Source organism: Leptonychotes weddellii, chromosome 1 (genome assembly GCF_054177405.1).
Source record: "Leptonychotes weddellii isolate Sample4059 chromosome 1, ASM5417740v2, whole genome shotgun sequence".
Taxonomy (NCBI): domain Eukaryota; kingdom Metazoa; phylum Chordata; class Mammalia; order Carnivora; family Phocidae; genus Leptonychotes; species Leptonychotes weddellii.
In genome coordinates this window covers 2671803-2692676 of record NC_138369.1, presented here as the reverse complement: position 1 = coordinate 2692676, position 20874 = coordinate 2671803, and the positions used below count along the sequence as shown (strand labels likewise).

Genomic DNA, 20874 nt, shown 5'->3' with positions numbered 1-20874 from the left:
GAATGTTGTCACAGGCACTAAAGATGCAGTGTCCACTGGGGTGACAGGGGCAGCGAACCTGGCCAAGGGCACCATCCAGACTGGCCTGGACACCACCAAGACCGTCCTGACGGGCACCAAGGATGCAGTGTCCACTGGGGTGACAGGGGCAGCGAACATGGCCAAGGGCACCATCCAGACTGGCCTGGACACCACCAAGACCGTCCTGACGGGCACCAAGGACACCGTGTGCAGTGGGATGACCAGTGCCATGAATGTGGCCAAAGGAGCTGTCCAGACTGGCATGGACACATCAAAGACCGTCCTCATGGGCACCAAGGATGCAGTGTCCACTGGGCTCACTGGGGCAACGAACGTGGCCAAGGGCACCATCCAGACTGGCCTGGACACCACCAAGACCGTCCTGACTGGCACCAAAGATGCAGTGTCCACTGGGCTCACCAGGGCAGGGAGTGTGGCCAAAGGGACAGTGCAGACCGTTCAGAATTGGTTACCTGGTACCCAGGACAGTGGACTCCCCAGTTACAGTGCCCCAGACAAAGGAGGGGAGCAAACTCTCCTGAGACCCCAGGAGGCTCTGTCCTCTGGGGTATCCAGCGCCCCGGACACTCTCTGTACCGGCCTGGACCTTGCCAGGGAAGCCACTGCCGTGGCCACGGGCACCCATGGGGCCACCCTGGGCAGGGAGGATGCAGGACACGAAGGAGCCGTGAGCTTTGCAACGCTCCAGGACGAGCTGGGGGAGCTGGGGGATATCTTCCACCCCATGGATGCCGGGGAGCAAGGTGAGAACAGTATAGCTGGGCCCACCCCCCTGGGAGGGCTTGGCTTCTGTAAAACCCAAGCCCTGGATTTTTCAGGGGCCTCTCAGATTGAGGAATCCCGTCTTCCTTTCCAGCTCGGCTTGCTGCGTCCGAACCTGAGCCAAAGGTGCTCACGGCCGACCGCGGCAGCTATTTCGTGCGTCTGGGTGACCTGGCCCCCGGCTTCCGCCAGCGGGCTTTTGAGCATGCCCTGAGCCACCTGCAACACAGCCAGTTCCAGGCCAGGGCTGCGCTGGCCCAGCTGGAGGACTCCTTCGAGCTGGTAAGAGCCTTGCCCTCCCCACGGCACCTTCCTCAGAATAGCTCCCCAGGCTCCCCCAGGCCTTCGGCACCGCTGAGAGCTGCCACTCACGCTGGGGGGCGGGCTGCACACAGTCCAGCAGCAGCCCACGGAGGGACCCCCAGCTCTGAGGACCTCCCGGTTCCCAAGCTGAGTTTTAGATGTTGAGATACATGAGCCTCACTTACACACGCAGGGAGGAGCCCGGTGGCACGGCCTGAGTCGGGATCCCCGGGGGGTGCCCACGCAACTTTTCAATCAGTGCCCCGCGTTCTCTGGTGAGCCCCAGTTTAAAGAGCACTGGTCCAATCCCGTGGGGTCTCGATGGGGATGATCAGGCCTCTGGGACGCTGGGCCCTGTCTGGGGGCATCTGTAGCTATCACGACTGTGGGAAAAGGTGCACCTGGCATCGAGGGGGGTGGGGCCAGGGATGGTGCTCAGCCCTCCCCCCCCTCCCCCCGCAGCGCCCGGGACGGAGCGCTGGCCTGACCCAACAGAGGTTTTGCTAGGGGGTCACTCTGGCTGCTGAAGGGAGAACAGGCTGGACCTGGGAGATCAGTGAGGTTTCCACAAAAGTCCTGGCAAGTGAAGGACAATGGGGCCTCAGGGCTAGTGTCAGCGGCAGCGAGAGGCACCTGTGTTCAGGATGTGCGTCCAGAGCAGGGCTGCCGGGTCTGTGGACAGGCTAGATGTGGGGCATGAGAGAGAGGGGCCCTAAGGAACCTCGGAGACTTAAAATTTTTTTGAAGTATCTTATTTAAGTAACTTCTATACCCAACATGGGGCTTGAACTTACAACCCTGAGATTGAGAGCCGCAAGCTCCCCCGACTGAACCAGCCAGGCACTCTGCCTGGGAGATTTTTAGCAGGGGACCCCAGGGGAGGTGCCGAGTGGGCTGAGGGTGAACAGTGAGAGCTTGGTTTTGGATGGGGGAAACAGAGCTGACTAGCGGGCCCCAGATGGGAGTTGCCGCGGGGTGCGCTGGGAGGGTGACTGCAAGTTGGGAGTCCACACCTGGCCCACGTGCTGCCCCCCCCACCCCCCAATTGCTGGGACAACGAAGATTGGTGGTGGGGCTAGGGAGGCTCCTATGTGCCGGGGACCCAACAATCAAGGAAGGAAAACTGCCAAAAGAGCCTTTATCTCCACCCAAAGGGGGAGATAAACAGCCAAGAAACAAACATCCGCAATAACTCGACAGTGATGTGCCTCTGAGAATAATGAAATCTGACAGGGAGGACTAGAGGCCACTGCACTGGGTGGCCAGGGAAGGCCTCACCTGGAGGACAACCTCGAGCCGAGATCAGATGGGCACCACGTGTAAGGCCAGAGGAAGCATGCTCCAGGCTGAGCATGCAGCATGTGCAAAGGCCCTGAGGCAGCAGCATGCTGGAAGTGGTCAGAGGACAAAATGAGGCTAGCGTGTCCAGAGCAGAGTGTGACAATGTCAGCAGGAGATGAGGTCTGGGCAGTCCCAGGGAGCAGACAGTGTAGGCCATGGTGAAGAGCTGGATCTTATCCAAAAGGCACTGGGGAGCTATGGGAGGGTTTTGAGCTGGGAAGTATTTGTTATTTGGTCTCTGACAAGCCCAAGAATATGGATTATTGCCCATCCTGACACAGCTGGCTCTTCCACCACGCCACGGAGAGGTCTAGACACGAGGCTCTAGGGCCAGGCCCAGGAATGTCCCCAGGGGGGAGTGTGTGAAAGGACCCTGCTGAGAAGCCGTAATTTCTCTGCTGGGCTCTCTTTCTAGATTGAAAGGGCCAAGCAGGCTCCAGAAAGCCAGCCATGGCTGGACCAGGGTCCGAGCAGCAGAGTGGAGGGAGCCGCTCCCCAAGAGGTATGTAACAAAGGGCCACGGCTCCCGCTCTTCTCCCCCAACTCCTGCTTACCTCACCCCTTCCCTCCCCCGCAGGTGCCAGGCTCCGGGGCTCTGTCCAGGGCCTGCGGCCTCATCCAGCAGCTCCACGTGGCCTACAGCACCCTGGCCTCCGGCCTCCAGGGCCTCCCCTCTGAGCTCCAGCAGCATGTCGGGCAGGCGCGCCACAGCCTCTGTGAGCTCTACGGCCTCGTCTCCTCGGCCAGCTCCGTGGAAGAGCTGCCGGCACAGCGCCTGGCCCAGAGCCGTGGGGCCGTGGGCCAGGCATGGCAGAAGCTGGAGCAGATGCTGGAGAGTGTGCAGCACGGCCCGCCGCCCTGCTGGCTGGTGGGGCCCTTTGCCCTGCACCCCGCTGGGCAGCAGCTGTAGGTCCCTCCTGCCCACGGAGCCCTCCGCAGAGCCTTCTCCCCAGCCCAAACCAGTTCCAAATCCCCGAAGGTCTGGACCCCGCACGCTGGCGCTGCCTAGCACCCGTGGGGGGCACCCAGGACTTTGAGTTCAGCCGCACCGCACACCCAGCTCTGGCCCTGCCTACGCCGTCCACCCTTTCTTCCCAAGCACCGCTGGGCCTTCTCCTGCCCCAGGGGCCCAGGGCTGCTAAGACCGCTGACAGAGGGCCTTCCCCTAAAGGTCTCAAGCAAGCACTCCAATTAGAAAAGAGAAGTGGAAACATGCCTAGGTCTAGAAGGTTCTCCAGTCAGCAGCCTCCACGAGGCACCCTTTCATCTTTGGGGCAGCCCAGTCTAGGTCCTTTAGCTACGGGCACAGCAGGTGCTCCTCCATCCTGGGCTCCTGGAGCACCGTCCTCACTCCAGAAGCATACACCCCAGCCCTCAGCAAACTGTGTTCCATTGTACCAGAAGGTACCAGAATGCCACTGTCACCCAGCGTGGGCTCCCGCTGCCTCTGCTGACACCCAGTGTGGCCTCGGCCCACCCCCAGAGCTGATGATTTGTGGTCCCCAGGGCCCCTGGGCTGAGGAAGGAACGAGAGGTGTTTCCCGTGGGGGATGGGGCCCTAGGGGGTATATGACAAAATGTGCTCAACACGGTCCCACACTCACCCCAGGCTGGAGAACACGGGCTGGGACACACACAGCGTCCCCTCTTTCCCAGCCACACTGTCCCTAAATGCCCAGGGCAGCCACGCGAGATGGGTGGCACGTGAGGAAGCTGAGGCTCCCCCTCACTGGACCTCACCTGTCCTCCAGCTGGGGGGAGCCCTGCCAAGGAAGCCCTCGTATCCCACCCACAACCCCCCCAATCAGGCTACCTCCCTCCGTTAAGGAGGGCTTGAGGTGCCCTCATACCAGCCCCCTCTCAGAAACTATGGAGCGCTCCAAGCTCAGGACACGAGGCCAGCCTTCCCCAAAGGGTCGTCATTAGTTCCCAGGAGCCGGCCATGGTGAGACGCGGGGATGGGTCCAGAAGCCTCTGGGGCCCCTTCCTCCTCAGTCTCCACCACAGGTGGAGGCGCTGGGCACACGGCCATTCACGCCAACTGAGCAGTCACTGGAGCTTCAGTCCAGCCAGACCAAATGGGGGGGCGCCAGGCTCAGAAGTCCCACACCGCACCACGGCCCCGGCTAGGATGGAGGCACTTGACGAGGGGCAGGGCGGAGGACACACGGTGGACCCCACTGTTGATGCAGGTGCCTGGCTGGGAACCACATACACGTCTGTCCAAATCCATGTGCTGGCCCTGGGAGCCTGGGGCCACTTTACAGGTGAGGAACGAGAAGCCCAGAATGGGAGTGCCACTTGTCCAAGGTCACAGAGCAAGGCCTGCCCCCAACACTCACATCCTCTGAACATCAAGGACAACGGCCAGCCCACAGCACCCCCCAAAGCCTAAATGGCTTGAATGCCCTAAGCTGCTGCTTCTGGGGACCCTGGGTCTTCCCTGCAGCCCGGCCAAGAGCAGGAATGGGAGCAAGGCCTTGCAAGAATGTCTGGGCTCTAGGATGCTGCACGCGAGAGGATCAGACTGCAGCCTCTGCTTGAGCCTGCGTTACTTCTAAAATGGCCTCCCACCTCCCCTCTCCCTCACCGTCAGCTCTGCAGGCCCAGGCCGGGCAGAGGCAGTGTCAGAACCGAGTTCACATTCGCTGTGAACGGTGACCTTGTGGCTTAAACCCTCTGTCCCTGGAGGGGCCCTAGACAGCTACACCAGCAATCCTAGAAAACCAAGCCAATAAAAATGATTTTCATTAAAAAAACCCTTTATAGTCATTTCATGTCGGTTGGAAATCACAGAAGTTAGGCAGAAAAACAACCCAGGGGACAGATACAAAGGGACAGCACAGCGCTTCCCCAACAGGTCTCTGCTCGGCGGGTGGCGGGTGGGGGCCGGGGCAGGCCTGGGGCGTCTACGCGTGCCGGGTGGGCCTGGCCGCCGGGGCTCAGCTGTCCTCCTCGTCCAGGGACTCCGAGTCCATCCGCACCCTCGCATGCTCCTGCCGCTCCTGCCCGGACACATCCAGCTCGGGGCCCTCCCGCACGCTGCTGGTGGGAGCACAGGCGGCCAGGGGTGAGCACTCGGCTTCCCACCGCCGACAGAGACCCAGCGCCCTGGGAGTGCAGCCCACGTCCGGAGCCCCCTATGCTGCCCCAGCCAGACCCCCGCCAGGTGCGGGCAGGCCCGGGATCCTCAGCACGGCGTCAGCATCAAGCAGCCCACTGCGCCCACTCCCAGAGCGCCAGGAGGAAGCCATCCTCCCAGAGCAGCCCAGAGCCGCGGAGTTCCCTCGATGGGGCACCTGGGGGGTCAGCGGCAAAGGTGGGGGTGGGAGGCCGGCATGTAGGACAAGTCCCTGCGGCCAACAGCAGAATGAGCAGCCCATGCAGCGGAGGCCTTGTCAGGAGGCGGCCCCCCAGGGCTGCTGCCCGCGGCAATACTCACTCGTTGTGTAACGGCTCTTCGGAGGAGCCACACCCCAGCCCCTCCTCGGAATTCTGTCCTTCCTCCTGCTCCTTGTCTTCCATGCTCTCCCCCTTCTGAGACGTGGCCTCGCCATTCACTGGGGCTGAGAGATCTGGCGGGAGAGAGGCTCATGGGACCCCGTAACCCTGCCCACTGGTTTGGGGCCAGGGGCCCTAAAGGAAGCACCACCTCCCTCGCGGGCCCTGATCCGGGGCGCCCACATCCCCCCACCCCTACATCTCCTAGACGGCTAGGCACACAAAAGCCTAAAGAGGGAGGAGCCAGTAAATGAGCGGCCATGGGCAATGGGGGAAAAGCCTGCTGGGCACAGAAATAAGGCGACGCCCCCTGCAGGCTGTCCCTGGGGCTGCTGAGGCTTCAGCTGAGCCATCCTGCCCGTCTGAAGGAACACTTCTCAGCAGCTCCGTGGGCACCACGTGACCCCAGCAGGAAGGACCGCCCTCCCTTTAGGCAGGGACCAGTGCCACTGTCCCTGGGGGAGACACCCTCTTTCTCCAACCCGAGGCCTGTCCCAGCAATGCTCCCACACATGGCCCGTGTGCACAAACGCACGGCCTCCCACGCTGTCTGCCTCCAAGGCTCTATGAGCAGCTCAGGTACGTGCATGCACCAGGCCCCGGCGACCTTGGGGACACAGCCAGGCATGGAGAGTGCCAGCAGGAACATGCCACTCTAGCCATGGGGGGTGGGGGGTGGGGGGAGTGGAGAGCCGAGTGGTGCCTGCTCACCAGCGCTCGCCTCGACCTCTGCCCTCTCCGTGGCAGCCTCTTCTCCGGCCAGCGCCTCCGCGGCCTTCTCCAGCTCGGCCCTCTCCTTCTCCACCCCAGCTCTGGTCGCCTTCTGGATGGCCTCCATCTTTGGTCCCAGGACCCGAGACTTGAGCCGGGTATAGACCTCCGCGGCCTTCTCCATCACCTCCTTGTTGGCCTTGTAACGGCGGATCTGGCCCGCAAGAGGCCTGGCTCAGGAGATGCAGCTGGTCTCACCCCCCGCCACACGCCCGCCCCCAGCACCACCACCCCCGGCAGCACCTTCCCACGAGCACAGCACAGTGGACCCCGGCACTCCAGCCTGCCAGTGCGCCGTGTCCTCCCGGACCGAGGGCTGCTGCGGCCGGGAACCCAGGCTCCCTGGGAAGACTCCTGCCTCGCCTGCCACCAGCCCCTCCACTGCGGGGTTCCCACCGTACCTTCTTCAACGTGGCCACCACATCTGTGTTCTTCTGGAGGATCTGTGAGGTCACCTGTAGGGTCCCTAGCTCCTCTAGTGCGTTCAGACACCGCTTCACGTCCTGCAGGGTGGGGAGGGAGTGAGGAGGGGCAGCACCTAGCTGAGGGAGCCCTTGGGGCCCCGCGGGACTCCCCGGGTGGCAGGCGGAGTGCCAGGGAAGCCCAGGAACAGTGGGCAGGACGCAGCACTCGGAGGGCTGCTTGGCACCACCTGCTGGGGACCCCAAGCAATGTACCTGAGGAGGTCAACCTGGGCCTCCGGGGAGGACACCCAGGAGAACAAAGACCCTGGATTCGCCTCAGTTTCCTGAGGCTTCTAAGGGAGCTCCAGACACGAGGGACAGGGGGACCGCTTGGCTCGGAGGAAGTGGCTGCAACGTGGCCTCGGTGCCCTGCGAGGGCCTCACCGGATTGTCAACTTTCAGGGCGAACTTGATCTCGCTGTGCAGCTTCTGCAGCTTCTCCTCCACGGAAGGTTCTGGGGCCAGGAGAGAATGCAACACCTGGGCCTGAGCGGGGCTGCAAGGGCCGCTGGGCCTGGCCCCCCACGCCCGACTGACTCCCATGACCCTTCGTCAGAGAGGGCCGGGGATCTGCCCTAGCACCGCTATTGTGACAGGAGCGAGCTCCTTGTTGGCTCAGCCTCCTCCCTGTCAGCGACCTGGCCCCTCACCTTTCTTCTTCTCCACCTTCCGGTCGGGCGGGAAGCCTTCTGACCGCTTCCGGGTTCGCTCCACCTTCGTAGGCCTGTGGAGTCACGTCCCTTAGTCCCGCCCTGGACTCCCGTCCAGCAGCCCCAACCCAGCCACTGCCGCCCTCTGAGTGTGTAGTGGGGGACCCGCAGCCACTGGGAGGGAGAGCCTCAGGGGGCCCTGGAAGCGGGAGGGGTGGGGGGTCAGGCCCGTCGTGACCTGGTCTAGGCAGTCACCTGAAGTGACCAGGGATGGCAGCCCTCCCTCTGGTTCTTGCTGGTAAACGACATCAAGTCTCAGAATTAGCATCATTACGAACACACGACTGAGGGTTGGTGGTGACTTAACGGAAACCCGAGTGAACGAATTACGGAAAGGTGCCCCGATGTGACGCCTGTCAATGACCGGCCTGTTTCCACAGCTCGGACTCGACATTCTACTTGGCAAAAGCTGCCGAAGTTCCACGGGCAGGTTCCCTCACTGATGGAATCTCACGTGGCCAGTGGGCAGGGAGAGGGGCTGTGTCCCCCGCCTTGGGGGGCCTCGGACTCAGAGTCTCAGAATCACTGGTGTGGGGGACGGTCCCTCCCCTCGGCACTGCTGACATCGGGTGGGTCACTCTCTGGGGGGGCACCCTGGCCCCCATCGATGCCAGGAGCACCCCCAGCTCGAGGACCACAGACACAGCGTGGTGCCTCTGGGGGCAGAATTGCAGTCCCGGAGCACTGGTTCCCATGTAAGCTGATGGTGCCCCAAGAATGGGACTCTTGGATTGGCTCTATCTCCAAGACTGAACTCGGACATCGGGTCACTCCCGTAAGGGGTGAGGGCTGATGGGTCCCCAGGAGGCTGAGAACCGCAGGGACCGGCACGGGGCGTGTGGGCCCCCAGGTAGGTGTGGGAGCAGAGGGAGGACGGGTGCTGACCTGGCTCGGGGCCTCTCCTCGGGGCGCCCTCTCTTCTCCTTCTGGCTGGCTCTCCTCGCGGGCTCTGTGCCTTGTGACTGTCTCGCTGCCTTCTTTGCCTATGGCGGCCAGAGAGAGGGAGCGCTGGAATGGCGGGCAGTGGGGGCAGGTGGGGCAGTGGGGGCCCTCCTCCTCGGAGATACGCCCTGACACTTCCCGCCACCACCTCTGCACCGTCGGGACCTGGTGCAACGGGCAGGATGCGAGGGAAGGAGGACTCCTGTGTCCAGCCTGTCCCCAGGCAGCAGCCTCTCAGGCCCCAAAGGACCACTCCCTCGATGGGTGGGGCAGCCCCACCGCACACATTTCTCCTGCGGCAGGGGTCTTGGTCCCCGTTTTTTGTTCAAAGGAAAAGAGACAGGGCGAGAACAGTGTCGTCCTGCTTCCCCCATCCTCCCATCACATAGACCCCATCCAGAAGGTGACAGGCCTGGAAAGTCAGGCTCAGATTCAGGCGGGCTGTGAATGCCAGCAGAGCGGGGAGCGGACAGGCCTGTGGGACTGCACGGCACCTGATGGTCACCGCCAGTCATCAGAGACCTCCTAACTGCTCGCCGCTCACCCAGACTCCCTCCCTCCCTCTGTCCCTCCCGCAGCAGCCACAGGGCACCTGTGAGCACCCGAGTCAGGTCCTACTCCTCTGCCCATAGCCCTCTAGGGCTCCCACTCACTGTGGTAAAAACCCAAGTCCTCCCCTTGATTCCCAAGGCCCTGCACAATCTGCCCCATCCCCTCCTTACCCTCATCTCCTCCCTCTCTCCTCCTCACCCACTCTGTTCCAGCCACAGGAACAGAGGCCTCCTGGCTATTCCTCCAACACGCCAGACCCAGTGCTACCCCAGGACCTTTGCATAAACTGCGCCTTCTGCCTAGAGTGCTACTCCCCCCCGCAGTATCTTCCCAGATCACCTCTCACTTCATTCCAATCCTTACTTAATGGCACCTTCTCAACTAAAGCCTTTAGGGTTCACCCTACCTAAAACAGAACCTCACCCGACAGCTGCTGTCCCCTGACCCTTTCTTGTCCTTAGCAATAAACACTCTGGAATGTATCTCATGTTGTCCCGTCTCCCTCATTTGAATGTCCGCTCCTTCACGGTAGGGTCTCCGTTTCACATTCACGGCTTTACCACAACACCCCAGCCCTCGAGCCCCAGCATAGCACCTGGCACGCAGGTGGTGGAAGTCAGGAACCAACTTGCTGGAAGGGGTGGGCGGGGTGGGCACCAGGGAGAAGCCCCTCAGTCACCATCCTCCCCAGGAGCCCGGGACGCACCCCAGTGGGACGTACCTCTCTCTGCAGCTCAGCCTCGGGCCCCGAGTCAGAGGAGGACTGTGGTCCCCGCCCCCGGCCCTTGCGGCCTCGCTTCCTGACGGGCTCATCCTCATCGCCGAGCTCATCCCCGCTGCTGCCCCCACTGCCCCCGGCCGGGGCCTCCCCGCGCTCGCGCTCGCGCCTCCGCTCCTTCTCCTCCTTCTCCTGCTCGCGGAGCCGCCGCAGCTCGTCCTCCTGCTCCCGGCGCCGCCTGGCCTCCAGCTCGCGCCGCCGCTCCTCGTCCCGGCGCTTCCACTCGCTGATGCGGTCCACCTCATCGCTGTCGCTGGGGGTGCGGGCCGGTTAGAGGGCTGCAGGGCCGGGCCCAACCCACACCACCCCAGCCCGTCACCGGCCTGTTGCTGTGCACCCACCTGTCACTGCTCGAGCTGGTCGGAGGCCGCTCGGGCTTCGGCTTCCGCCCGCGGGGCTTTGGCGGCAGCTTCTCCACTGCAGGAAAGGAGGGGGTGGCCTGGTCTATGTGGGCACCCGCCCCCGCCGGCAGCCGGAGGTGAGGGGCCACACCGCCGGGACCCTACCTGGCTTCCTGCCCCGAGGAGGTTTCTTTACAGACACGTCCGAGTCGGAAGAGGAAGAGGAGGAGGATGAGGAGGAGGACGGCGCTGACGGGGTCACAGCCACTGGCTCGCCCTTGGCCCCATCGGATTCTGCTTTGGAGTCGGAGTCGGAGGCTGAGGGCGCCTTCTGGGAGAGGCCGGGGCATGGAGGTGAGAGGAACACAGGCCAAGAACAGGCCTCAGTGCCCCTTGCAGCCCCCGACACAAACAGCTGCCTCCCTCCAACCAGAAACCGCTCACGTTGGCCAGGAATCACAGGCAGCCCCCGAGGTGCCTGCAGCACCCCGATCGTTGGCTCAGTCGTGGCGTGTGACGCCCCCAGGCCTCATCTCCTCCTTGGCAGAGTTGGCGGGGGGGCAAGGAGGGCCACTGTTTTCTCCAGCGGTTAGAGCTCTTTCTAATACACACTATGGCCTGGGGCACCTCACTCCCTTCCAAGGCCAGCGCTCTAGCACCCCATCGCCCAAACTGGCCTCTGCGCTTCTCTCAGGAGCGGTGGGGGCGTGGCGGGTCCGGCCCCAGGGAAGTGCTCTGCACACACTGAGCTCAGGAACCAGGGGCTGAAGTCATCAGTGGAGGCAGAGGTAGAAAGTGGAAGGTGGAAGGTGGCGGTCCCAAGGGCTCCCTGTGGCCTGTGATCTACCCTCCTCCAAAAAGGACCAACTCGAACCATGGACGGTGCCCGGTGACCACGGAGAGGATCTCTTGGGGTTTCCCACAGACAGGCAGGTAGGAACAAAACAACAACAAAACACCTCTACCTTTTTCTTCCGTCCCGCAAGGGGGCCCCGCCGAGGCGCCCGGACCACAGCTTTCTTCTCGGGGGTGAAGTCCTGGGCAGAGAGAAGGGGGCTGAGCACGGGCCCCCCGGCTGACTACTGTTCGGCTCCCAAGCGTGCGTCCACCTGCCCGCTCACCCACCCACGGAGCCAGCCACCTGCTCACCTGGTCACTGGTCTTCTCTGACTCAGATGAGCTTTCTGAATTCTCGTCCTCTGATGGAGACACACTAGCTTGATCCAGGTCACTGGAGGCCTTTCGAGTTCGTTTTGAGACCGACATCTAGTAGGGGAGCAGCCCAAACAGATCAACAATCGGAAAGCCTGTGTGGGAGCAGAGCTGTCTCCCGCCTGGCCGCTCACATTCTGGAGAAGAGCTGAGGTTCTGGAACATTTGGGAGGCAGCAGGGACCCTTTTGAGGATCTGATTAAAAACCACGGATCTTGAACTGTGAGGACACTGTGCTCAGTGAGAGGAGCCAGACCCGGAAGGACACATCCTGCAGGACCCCACTCCCAGGAGGTCCCCAGAAGAGTCCCATCCACAGAGACAGAGAGGAGAGGGTGGGGGCTGGGGCAGGGGGTGGGGAGTCTGCGCTTCATGGGGACAGTCTCCGTGTGGGGAGATGGAAAGTTCTGGAGACGGAGGGTGGGGGTGGCTACAGGATGGTGTGAGTGTGCTTCATGCCGCGGAGCTGTGCAGTTAAAATGGCAAATTTTATATTATGTGTACTTTAGCACAATAAAAAGAAAATGAAGGAAAAAACCAAACCAAGCATCCTTTCCCTAGAAAAAGACATATGCATGCACTCTGAAACTAGACAGAGGTGGGGGCTGCACAAACGGTGGGAACGGATCACACGCCACTGAGCAGCGTGTTCTGGAATGACTACCTTTTTTTTTAAAGATTTTATTTATTTGACAGCGAGAGAGGGAACACAAGCAGGGGGAGTGGGAGAGGGAGAAGCAGGCTTCCCGCTGAGCAGGGAGCCCGACGTGGGGCTCGATCCCAGGACCCCATCATGACCTGAGCTGAAGGCAGACGCTCAATGACTGAGCCACCCAGGCGCCCCTGGAATGGCTACTTTTTAATGTAAATTTCACCTCAATAAAAAACCAAAAATACACATATACACACATGCACGCATACAGCCTGAATTCAGTTTCAGGGGTTCATGCGTTCCCTGACGTCCACCCAAAGAGGCCAACAGAAGAATTTTTATGAAGGGCGCCTGGGTGGCTCAGTTGGTTAAGCGACTGCCTTCAGCTCAGGTCATGATCCTGGTGTCCCAGGATGGAGTCCCGCATCAGGTTCCCTGCTCAGCGGGGAGTCTGCTTCTCCCTCTGACCCTCTGTCCTCTCATGCTCTCTCTCTCACTCTCTAATAAATAAATTATTTTTTAAAAAAAATTTTTATGAAGAAAGAACCAAGTTTTAGAAACAGATCTCAACCAGGGACGACCTGGGTCTTCCTAGCCGGCAACTGTTGAGGTACACCACATTTTCCCTCTGTTTTGTCACACCTGAGAAATGTGTCAGTTCTCATAATAACAGTCACCTGAGCATCTCCCCTGCTCCAGGCCCTGTCCCCCTAAAATTCCTATGGTGGGGCGCCTGGGTGGCTCAGTTGGTTAAGCGACTGCCTTCGGCTCAGGTCATGAAACTGGAGTCCCAGGATCGAGTCCCACATCGGGCTCCCTGCTCGGCAGGGGGTCTGCTTCTCCCTCTGCCCTCTTCCCTCTCGTGTTCTCTGTCTCTCATTCTCTCTCTCTCAAATAAATAAATAAATAAATAAATAAAAATCTTTAAAAAAAAAAAAATTCCTATGGTGAAGCCCTGACCCTCAGGATCTCAGAAGGGAACAGGGTTTGGAGACAGGGATCTTTAAGGATGTAATTAAATTAAAATGATGTCACTGAAGGGACCCTAATCCAGTATGACCTGTGTCCTCCTAAGAAGAGGAGCTCAGGACACAGACACACACGGAGTGAACACCACGTGAGGATGGGAGGGGGTGTCTGCACACCGAGGAGAGGCCTCAGAAGGAACCAGCCCTGCCGACACCTTGATCTCAGACTTCCAGCCTCTAGGAATGATCTCGAATCACAGACGGTCTGTGGTCTAGGGGCGCCACATGCTCTCCCTTCTCAGCCCTCCAGCACAGGACTCTCACCCGGGGTGCTCAGGGAATCTAGAGTTACGACAGTAACTCTTGAGGCAGTTCCAGGGTAAGCGTTTAGAGCTGGGCGTGGCCAGATTCCCCAGACAAAAAGGCAGGAATCACGGGGACCAAGATGACCCAGGACCTACCCTCCCAATGTCTACACGCCAGGGTGCAAGGGAAGGCGGTGGGGAGGGGCCCCGAGCAGTGAGATCGTGGAAACCCAGAGAGAACAGACCCCGGGGGGCGGGCAGTGCTGAGCTACTAGGGCTTGGGGCTGGGGTCAGGGTCTGTCGTGTCGTCCTCATGAAGGAAGTCTGCCACGGAGCCATTCAGAGAATAGATGAGAAGAGCAGAACATGGATCCACAGAAACACACCAACAAGTTAATGTCAACTGAAGAGAGAACATAGAAAGCCGGCCCGGCCGGAAAACCACAGCTCCTCACGGATCAGGGAAAGGAGAGCTGCAATGTGCTAGTGCCAAGGGGCTACCAGGGAAAAGGTCTCTTAAATTCCCCCTGCGTGGTTAAAAGGTGTTGTAAAAAGAACTTAGATCTGTTTAATGCAAAGCTGGCAAAAAAAAAAAAAAAATCTAAGTACTGACTTACAAATAGGGGTTTACCTCTAAGGGATGGCATGCTGGGGGGGCTATTTTCTACACATTTCTGTTTAACCTCCCCGGCAACTGTAAACAGAAATAGTGGGGAACTTTAGAAAATGATGCCACTACATTATAAAAACTGGAGAAAAACCTAAATGCCCAACAGTCTTAATAATATATTGGTTAGAAATCATCCATGTTATAGACTACTTCTCAACCGCTGAAGACTACTACTTAATATCGGACGTAAAGACAAAGAAATGCTCAGCATTTCACACACATGATCACCAATTCCGGAATTCTGGGCTTCACGCAGCCGCCCTGTGTGTGAGGCACAGGCGGGATCGTGGAGAAACACGTCAGGTTGCGTCCAGTCCTCGGCACGGAGGCCCTCCCACGGAATGTGGGTCTTTTCTACTACAGCTGCTCCACACTTTTTACACCTTTCAACTTACAACGAGCGTGGCTGACCCTTATGAATGGAACCGAAAGCAAATGTTATTTTTATGAATAATAAAAGGAAAGCCTTACTCTGTTGAAAAAGTTGATGATAAATCCTAGTCCTTTCATTTTGCACCCGAATGTTTAAAAGCAGTCAAAAGGCAGACAAGGCACGAAAGAGACTATCTCCAGGAGAACCGAACACTCTCGTCCCCACAGAAATCCGCACACACCCGTGCTCAGCAGTATGTTCCCAGCAGCCAAAGTGGACACAACCCAGATGTCCATCAACTGATAAACGGATACACACAATGCGCCCACCACACATGGGAACGTCACTCAGCCATCAGGCGGTAAACGGACAAACACGTGAAAATGGCCACCAGCAGGAGCCAGGCGCCCACATGCGCTGCCCCGGGGATGGACCCTGAGCCCATGACGCTCAAGGAGGGAACCAGACACAGAAGGCCACATGGGGTGTGAGTCCACGTGGGTGACACATCTAGAACAGGCTCATCCACGAATGGGAAGGGGGCACGTGGGGGCTGGGAGCTGGGGACTGGGGAGGGATGGGGGATGACTGCTGACGGGGACAGGTTTCTTCTGGAGTCATGGAATGTTCTGGAACTAGCCAGTGGTGGTGATTGCACAGCTCCATGAATGTACTAACAACCAGTGAATTGTGTATTTTGGAAGGGTGAGTTTTGTGGTATGTGAATGGTATCTCAATTTTTAAAAAGTGTGTTAAAAAAAACCATGTTAATCATGCAGAAAAATTATCTGCATATTCAGGCTAAGGGCATAATTTCAGCTAGGAGGCTCCTGGGAGGGAAAAGCCAAGAGCAAGCACATGCATTCTAGTTCTGCCAGTATCTGCTCAGTCTGGCTGGTGTCGAGTAAAAGGTCGGGTTAATACAGGAAAGCATTTCACCTTCACACTAGAGAGCCGCGCTAAACACACAGCCTTCCCCGAGGTGATAATCTACACAGTGGAAATGGTAATATCTACTGAGCAATATTATAAAGGTTAATGAGATGACGCATATAAAAGAATAACAAATAAAAATAATAAAATACATCAGAATGAAACCACGTATTAAAAACAAGAAAGGCAGGGCAGGGGGCAGAGGCAGCCGGAGGCGGAGGCCTCCTGAGGGAGGAGGAAGGCCCAGGGCGTGGCTGGGGGGGGGGGGCTGCCTGCCGCCCCCAGGCCAGGAGCTCCCGCCCCGCCCCTACCTTCAGGGCTGCCGCCTTCCGCTTCAGGCCACTGTTGTCGCTGCTTTTGTCTGAGTCTGAGTCACTCTCCATCCTATCGCTGGCCGCTGTGGCGGTCACGGCTGTGACGGCCATGACCCCCCGGACCTCGTCGTCCTCGCTCTCGCCCGCCGGGTCGGCTTCAGGGGCCTCGCTGTCAGAGGAGCTCACCGGCTGGGGGGCGGGGAGGGGGTGGGCACAGACCATGAGTCACCATCAGGCTGGGGTGGATTTCCAAATCAGGATGGTGACCCAGAGGACAGAACCCATGGCGGGGTCTCAAATGTCAGGGTCTGGCCTCCTCACTTTCCAAACTGGGGACCTGCGGCCCAGAAAGCCCCCGAGAATGGAGGCTGGAGGGCGAGATGACACATGCAGGGGGTGCTAGGATTACAGATCAAACCCTGGGCCAGTTATTTAGCCACTCAGTGCCTCAGTTTCCCAAACTGAGCAATGGGGATGGAACCATTTTGGCCTCACAGGGCTGTGGCCAGGATGAGGCAGAAGTGGGATGTGACATACTGAGGACAGTGCCCAGACCGGCCAGAGGTCCACCAGAGTTGACTTTTCTATTATTAATACTCTCATCGCTATGAACACAGGCCCTCCAGGCTTGACCTGCTAGGCACTGTGATTTCTGTTTCACCCAGCGTGCCCGCTCAGGCAACAAGAGCCACAGAAGCAGCAGATGCTTATACAGCACCCATTCCCAGCTCGCCCTGTGCCGGGCGCCGTGCGGGGCAGGCAGTGAGCCCACACACGCGAGCACAGCATGGTGCCTGCCCCCAGGGGGTTTACGGTCTAGTGGGAGAGGCAGACAGGAGACTCTGCGGCAGAATAACGTCACACTGTGGGGACGGGGAGACAGGACAGCACCGGTATGTGGGTGCCGAGGGATCGGGGAGGGGCAGGAGTGTTCTGAAGTGCATTTTGGGGGGGACCTTGGAGGGTGTGACATTTTAGTTGAGAAATTGTCCCAAGCATGCAAAGGGGCAGGGGCTAGACGTGAGCCAGAAGGCATCCCTGCCCTCGGGGAGCCCACATGCTAACGGGGGACAAGGAAATGCACAGCTACAATGCACCACAAGATGGGGCGCCCACGACAGTCCTGGGGTACCCAGCCCAGCCGAGCCTGAGTGTAAAACCTGATCGTGTTATTTCGTGGTACTTCTTTACTGAATAACCGATTTCTCTTTTTTTTTTTATGAGAGAGATTGAGACTTTTTAAAGCTACATTCTCTGCAAACAAGGCGAACGGCCACCTACTGATGAACACAACACGGCCCGGCTACAGAATGGAACACTACTCTGCCATAAAAAGGAACGAGGCTCTGACAGGTTACAGTGTGGATGAACCCCCAAAACACGCTCAGTGAAAGAAGCCAGGGGTAAAGGGCCAAATAAGGACTCCATTTATGTGAAATATCTGGAATGTGCAAATTCATAGAAATAGAAGGTTCATCAGTTCTCAGGGGTGGGGCACCTGGCCGGCTCAGTCGGTGGAACGCCCCATTCTTGATCTCAGGGTTGTGAATTCAAGTCCCACATTGGGTGTGGAGCCTACTTTAAAAAAAAAAAAAAAGAGTTTGGGGTGCCTGGGTGGCGCAGTCGTTAAGCGTCTGCCTTCGGCTCAGGTCATGATCCCAGGGTCCTGGGATCAAGCCCCGCATCGGGCTCCCTGCTCAGCGGGAAGCCTGCTTCTCCCTCTCCCACCCCCCCTGCTGTGTTCCCTCTCTCGCTGTGTCTCTCTCTGTCAAATAAATAAATACAATCTTTAAAAAAAAAAAAAAAGAGTAGGTCAGGCCCCGAACCTCAAACGCTAGGAGAGAATAATGTCGCTTTCTCAATGGACGTCGTCACACCTTGCACCAGGGCGCGGGTTCTCTTCACAGTAGCCCTGGTGGGGAGCAGGGAGACATGAGCCCTGTTCTCCATGGCAGGGAGGCACAGCAGCCTGGAGGCTGAGTGACTAGGCCCACGGCTCTCCCGCAGAAGGGTCAGCTGCAGTAAGGGCTGGCACTGGTTCAGAGCAAGCCCCTGCCCCAAGCTCACCATCTCTCTCTGGGTGTACTGGGTATGAATTGTCACCCTCGTTTTGCAGCTGAGGAAAAGGTGACGTGACAGCTCAGGATCACAGCGACTATGCGACAGAGGCGGGATACCAGCCAGGTCTGCCCTGGCCTTTAGGCCCAGGCCACTGGACACAGCTACTGCTGATTAAAACCCCTCCTTGCTTCTGCCAAGCTCCCAACTAACTGGGGCCCAACTCGCGACTCTCACGTGCAGCCAGGTGGCTGGGGCAAACGGGCCTGTCCCACAATTGGGAAAACGGACTCTCTGGGAAGGTAAGTGACTGGCCCTACCTTGTGCCTGTAGGTAAAGCTGGGAACTCTGCATCTCCTGGGGTCAGCCCATGGGATCTAACTGCCTGCTGGCAAAGGTTTGGGGAAATCCGGTCCACACAGAGAAGCATGGGGCAGAGAGAGGAACCAGGAGACACAGGCTAAGAGCCAGCTGACCTCCAACCATCCCGAGCCCGATGGTCTGGTGAGGGAGGTGAGCATTCATGTCTCTCAGTGCCTTAATGGATCAGGGGGGTGACGGAGGTGGAGTGGGAAGGTCACGTCCAGCCTGGCCTCATTTGAAACTAGTACCTCGTCACCTACTCAGCACTTTGCCTGTGGTAGGTGCCTGATGTGCGCTTGCTCATGGGGCTCCCCACAGCAACCCTGGGAGACGCAGACACTACCATGACCCTCTGTCTTAAATGAGGAGACTGAGGCTCAGAGAGGCGATGTGGAGCCCCAAGGCTCATGGTAAGCAAGTGCTAGAGCCGGGACTCGAGCCCAGGTCCCTGTGCTCACACCACAAGGCTCTTAACCCCAGCCCAAGGTGCAGAGATTATTCTCGGGGCCCTCCTCCAGCCTGGGACATGGGAGGCTCAGGCTTTAGCCCTAGCTCATGCTCACCAGCTTGAGAACCGTGGAGAGGTCCCTGTCCCTTTTCTTCTATCGAGGGACAAGCATGTATTTCTAGGATCCTTCTAAATCAATGGTTCTCAACCAGAAATGACTTTTGTTCTCTTGGCGGCATTTGGCAATTTCTGGGGACACCTGAGGCTGCTGAAACTGGGGCGCCCCTGGCATCTAGTAGGTGGGGGCCAGGGATGCTGTTAAACACCCCACAGTGCCCAGGAGCACCCCTCCCCACCCCGGCCTAGAACGATCCAGCCACAATTGCTGAAAAACCCTGGTCTAGGTCTAAGAGGTCTCAGATTCTAGCTGGGTCCCTCTGGGCCTCAGTTTGCTTATCTGAAAAATGAAAAAGATACTACCTGTCCAGGCTACTCTCAGAATTACTGTGTGGACCAGAGGACAATGAAGTTGGAACCACACTCAGATATCACTTTCCACCTCCCGCCTTGGCAAGGAGATGCAGGAACAGGGCTTGCTGTCCCCTCTTAGTGGAAGAACCAGCTGAGTTAAGGCTGTCGGAAAGAATGAGTCTGTTCTCTGCATGCAAACCAACAGTCAAAATATATTTTGGGGCACCTGGCTGGCTCGGTCAGTGGAGCGTGCGACTCCTGATCTCAGGATCCTGAGATCCATGATGGATGTAGAGATTATTAAAAATAAATAAGTACGGGGCGCCTGGGTGGCTCAGTTGTTAAGCGTCTGCCTTCGGCTCAGGTCATGATCTGAGCAGGAAGCCTGAGAAGCAGGAAGCCTGCTTCTCCCTCTCGCACTCCCCCTGCTTGCGTTCCCTCTCTTGCTGTGTCTCTCTCTGTCAAATAAATAAATAAAATCTTTAAAAAATAATAATAAATAAAAGTAAATTTAAAAATATATATATATTTTGGAGAACAATAAGCAAAATTAAGAATTCTATGCTTTAGAAGGGAAAGCCGTGTAGGATTTCATAGGAATACAGAACCTCAGAGGATGTACAAGAAATGAGTAGCTATGGCTATCTTGACAGGACATTGCAGCAGAGTGACCGGGAGGCAGGGCCGACTGCCCACTCTCCCTACGCGCCTTCGTATCTTTTCAATTTGCACCGCGAATCTGCATTCCCATTCAAGATGGAAAGAGAAACAAAAAACCTGAAGGCTGAACAAAGAGACCGCTCCGGTACCCACACAGAGCTGCTTCTAAAAGCGTGCCTGTGGCCTGGCTCCATCAGAAACATCTAGGCTGACGTGTGCTAAGGAACACCTCAGGGGTCCCCGGCCTGAGCTCCTGAAACCCAAACTTCCATGCGTTGGGCCCATGAATCTGCATCTTAAACAGACCTTCAGTGTGGAGCCATAGGCTCGTTAGAGAACCAAAGAGCAAGACAAGCTCTCAGACTTAACAGCTACTTCTCAACCTGGGGAGTCTGTGTAGGGCCAGTTTAATGTCAAGGTTGTACCATTTTTGAGTTTATTTCCTCGAGGGCAGGCATCTACACAGCACTTAGCAAGCCGTGGGTGTGCAATAAATTTTAAATGATGATTCACCAGCAGTAATAAGCTTAGGACGTAACCAATAGCACTTGAGCTGGGACCAGAAAAGGATCACACAGAACCCAACTGTCTTGAAGACCTTCCGACCCATTCAGCCACGAAGCCGGGAGACACGGTGGGCAGCAGAGGGGGAACCTCCTTCTCCTAGACCCACCTGAGGAGGTAAAAGCAGACCACCACCAAAATCCACTAAATGTGAGCCTGGCCCCCTGAGAAGGGGGTGCCAAACCCTCAGTGCTCAAGAGACATCTGGTGAGCAAACTTTGAATTCTGGACTGTGAGCTCCCAGGACGCCAGAAGTGGGTCTGCTCCATCTTGGACTACTGGTCCCTCAATACGCAGTGCCTACCGGATCAGTGGTGGCTGAGCTCACACACACCAGACCCTCTCCGCCTCCTGCGTCCCTCCCCACAGACCAGGC

At 58.3% G+C, this 20874-nt stretch overlaps 2 protein-coding genes across 2 annotated transcripts in view; one reads left to right on the top strand and one right to left on the bottom strand.

Moving 5' to 3' along the window:
* The first annotated feature begins 6 nt into the window (after nucleotides 1-6).
* On the top strand, nucleotides 7-5207 carry PLIN4 (perilipin 4). The gene is made up of 4 exons (XM_081801061.1): nucleotides 7-785; nucleotides 899-1086; nucleotides 2864-2950; nucleotides 3026-5207. The coding sequence occupies exons 1-4, from the start codon at nucleotides 158-160 to the stop codon at nucleotides 3356-3358; spliced, it is 1236 nt and encodes a 411-aa protein (XP_081657187.1). The 5' UTR covers nucleotides 7-157; the 3' UTR covers nucleotides 3359-5207.
* The window catches only part of HDGFL2 (HDGF like 2), a 19290-nt gene continuing 3605 nt past the window's right edge, over nucleotides 5190-20874 (bottom strand). The window contains exons 4-16 of the mRNA XM_081805219.1: nucleotides 15932-16159; nucleotides 11657-11773; nucleotides 11473-11544; nucleotides 10673-10838; nucleotides 10508-10583; nucleotides 10110-10419; nucleotides 8780-8877; nucleotides 7835-7908; nucleotides 7569-7639; nucleotides 7122-7223; nucleotides 6661-6874; nucleotides 5891-6023; nucleotides 5190-5490 (exon numbers count right to left, since the gene is read on the bottom strand). Coding sequence (XP_081661345.1) covers nucleotides 5391-5490; nucleotides 5891-6023; nucleotides 6661-6874; nucleotides 7122-7223; nucleotides 7569-7639; nucleotides 7835-7908; nucleotides 8780-8877; nucleotides 10110-10419; nucleotides 10508-10583; nucleotides 10673-10838; nucleotides 11473-11544; nucleotides 11657-11773; nucleotides 15932-16159 — 1761 coding nt within the window. The 3' untranslated portion in view covers nucleotides 5190-5390. The remainder of the gene's footprint in view (nucleotides 5491-5890; nucleotides 6024-6660; nucleotides 6875-7121; nucleotides 7224-7568; nucleotides 7640-7834; nucleotides 7909-8779; nucleotides 8878-10109; nucleotides 10420-10507; nucleotides 10584-10672; nucleotides 10839-11472; nucleotides 11545-11656; nucleotides 11774-15931; nucleotides 16160-20874) is intronic.